Consider the following 2,971-nt stretch of genomic DNA (forward strand, 5'->3'; position numbering starts at 1 on the left):
GTGCTTTACTCACCCAAATAAGGAGAAAAAACTGAGATTAACATCCAGCATCCTTGTTTGACTTGTTTTTTTAAGATTTTTTTTTGTTTACTCAGCTTAGCTTTACTTAACTGCTGAATTAGAAGGAAAACATGGCGACACCCCTGTTTCTTACTATTGTCGCATAAAATGTATTATAATCCAGTGTACCTTATATATGAAAATAGTCCAGAAAATAGATGTTCATTGATAGTGCCCCTTATAGTGTGAAAGATATGGTAACACATTTTGTAAATATCTGACAACATATCCTTATTATTTCTTGGGTTTGTACAGTAAATGTAGTACACATTGGTCAATTAAATTAGTGCCAATTAAATGTAATGTGTTATGACCCAATGACACTAATAAATAAAGTGATATCAGTACCAGAATCCTGTTTAAGAGTGTGTCTCTATTTTTTAATCTTTCAGGTGAAGTCTGTTATAAACCTGCTGTTTGCTGCCTACACTGGAGACGTGTCTGCCCTGAGGAGGTATTTACATACACCCCGAATCCAACAAGATTTATTTAAGGGTGTTTTAAATTGCATTTTTGTTGTTGTTACATGGAGCGCTTTCCCCCTCGATTTGGATTGTTTTCAACAGGTTAAACATAAACACACCAACCATTGTCTCCTCTGATTCATCAGAGCTCTCTGGCACAGAGCAAGAGAGTAAATATAGCAGCTGTGTGCTGCACATACAACGTTCAGTGTGAAAGACATTAGCAGCAGAGACATCGTTTGTTCATAGCTGTAATATTAATCTGGGTAATAAATCAGGTTAAACTGCACCTGAACAGCCGTAAACTCAAACATGCCCATCCAAAAAGACTATTAAATATACTCTGCATCGGATTATTTTCTCACCACAAGCAAACTGCTCCATTTTGTCTGGACCAAATTGTAAAACATGTATTTAGTCAGATGAATCAGTTTTCCAGATCTTTTTAGAAGAAAATGATGATGTAGTAACATTGAGTGCAAAGACAAAATGTACCATCCACAATTAAACAAGTGGTCATGCACCCTGTGACCAGATCTGTGCATTAATGTGTGTGTGTGTGTGTGTGTTTGTGTGTGTGTGTAGGTTTGCTCTCTCTTCTATGGACATGGAACAGAGGGATTATGACTCCAGGACGGCTCTTCATGTGGCTGCAGCTGAAGGTTTGAATCAGTTACTGACTTACAATAAAATACTGTAAATACACCTATAGGACTAACACAAGTGTGACTAAACTTAGTTAGATACAATTATTGTTTTCATTTACCTGATATAACAGTTTAAATTTGATGTGCTCACACTTCTGTACAATTATTTTATTTCAAATACTGCTTTACTTCAGACAAAAACATTTCCAAATCTCAGTTTATTTCCATTGCTATTAAGCAGCTGTAAGCTTTTTAACCAATAAATTGTTTGCTAAAAAACTGCCCCTCATCTTTTGTTTTCCTTAAAGGCCCTGCCAGTTGTTTTTTTTTCGTACACTGGATTTTTTACCATTGACAGTTATTGACTGGACCTGAAGAGCTTCAATGGCAAAATAAAAGGGAAAATGTTTATTTATAAAATATTTATTTTTATTGTGTGTCTGCAGGTCATGCTGAGGTCGTCCGTTTCCTGCTGGAGGCATGCAAGGTGAACCCTGTACCCAGAGACAGGTATGTATGTTACCCACACCGAGGCTCAATCCCTTTTCTCATTTGTACACCTACCTCTGAGACAGTTCAGAACCCAGCCTCTTTCTTGCAAGTATTTAAAAGATTATTACCGTTATTATTAAACATTACTGAAAAATTATTTGTGGAATATAATTTTTCAATTTGGACACAATTTCACAGTCTACAACAAAGTTATAAATCCAACTATAAACACAATCCAATCAACACTGATTGGTTTATGTACTGCAGCCAATAGATACAACAAGTAAAATAAGAAGTTAATTTATTAATTTCATACTTAGACACTGTTATAAGTATAATATAAGTATAATTTCATGGTATAAGACCTGATATGCAAACAATTTATAAAAAAACAGAGACTAGTTTATACTTATTTTCAATCTTTAAAAGACTGCAGCCATTTTTTTTGTTATTATCGAATTGTCCTTAATAAGTAATTTATCAAATAAGACACATATACAGCAAGCAAAAATTCAGCTTAATTGGAGAAGTCGTTGTTGAGAAACAGATTTTTTGGTTTTATAGTGCCACTTATTCATTGATTTGCATGAAACTTGGATGATGCTTTCCAGAGAATTATGTGAAACTACAAAGTTTCATTGGAATCCAGTCTAGAGATTCTGATCTTTAACCATTTAGGGAAACCAAGCTTCATCCCAGGATGACTCATTTGCATATATCTTGATCTCTGCTGAACATTTTAATACTCATGTTGTTGGGATGTGTTTAAAAAACACAAATATTACAAAAATATTTTTTGTAGTTTTTGATAAATATGGCAGTGTTGGATGTGGGCAGAGCTAAAAAAAAAAAAATTGGCTCAGCCAATTACCCAAACCACTCACTAGGACTCCCCCTATCACTAGTGATAGGGGGAGCAGGGCCTATCTATCTATCCATCTATCCATCTATCCAGCCATCCATCCACCCATCCATCCATCCATCCATCCATCCATCCATCCATCCATCTATCTATCTATCTATAGACCGACACTGTCTGCGCTACTTTAAAATCCACTGATTTTAAATTATTTTTAATATATTTATATTACTTTTAATATATCTATTGTTGACTGTTGAATACTGCTCCACAGCAGGATTTTTGAAGAAAAAACTAAGCAATTCCAATAGGGTTCCAGCACCTGCGGTGTCTGAGAATAAATCTGATGTAAAAAAGCGTTCACTACTCCTTAGCTACTTTAGTCTCTACAGTTTACTCTTCATTTAAGCTTATGAGTCAATTAAACTTGTGCTGAATCTGTGCTTCAG

General features: G+C 34.9%; 1 protein-coding gene across 2 annotated transcripts in view; it reads left to right on the top strand.

Moving 5' to 3' along the window:
• Positions 1–2,971, top strand: part of glsa (glutaminase a) — a 54,221-nt gene that overhangs the window by 47,274 nt on the left and 3,976 nt on the right. For both annotated transcript variants that reach the window (XM_049471074.1, XM_049471075.1), the window contains exons 16-18: positions 453–514; positions 1,110–1,186; positions 1,618–1,681. In XM_049471074.1, coding sequence (XP_049327031.1) covers positions 453–514; positions 1,110–1,186; positions 1,618–1,681 — 203 coding nt within the window. The remainder of the gene's footprint in view (positions 1–452; positions 515–1,109; positions 1,187–1,617; positions 1,682–2,971) is intronic.

The sequence above is a fragment of the Astyanax mexicanus genome, chromosome 23 (assembly GCF_023375975.1).
Source record: "Astyanax mexicanus isolate ESR-SI-001 chromosome 23, AstMex3_surface, whole genome shotgun sequence".
In the NCBI taxonomy this organism is placed as follows: Eukaryota; Metazoa; Chordata; class Actinopteri; order Characiformes; family Acestrorhamphidae; genus Astyanax; species Astyanax mexicanus.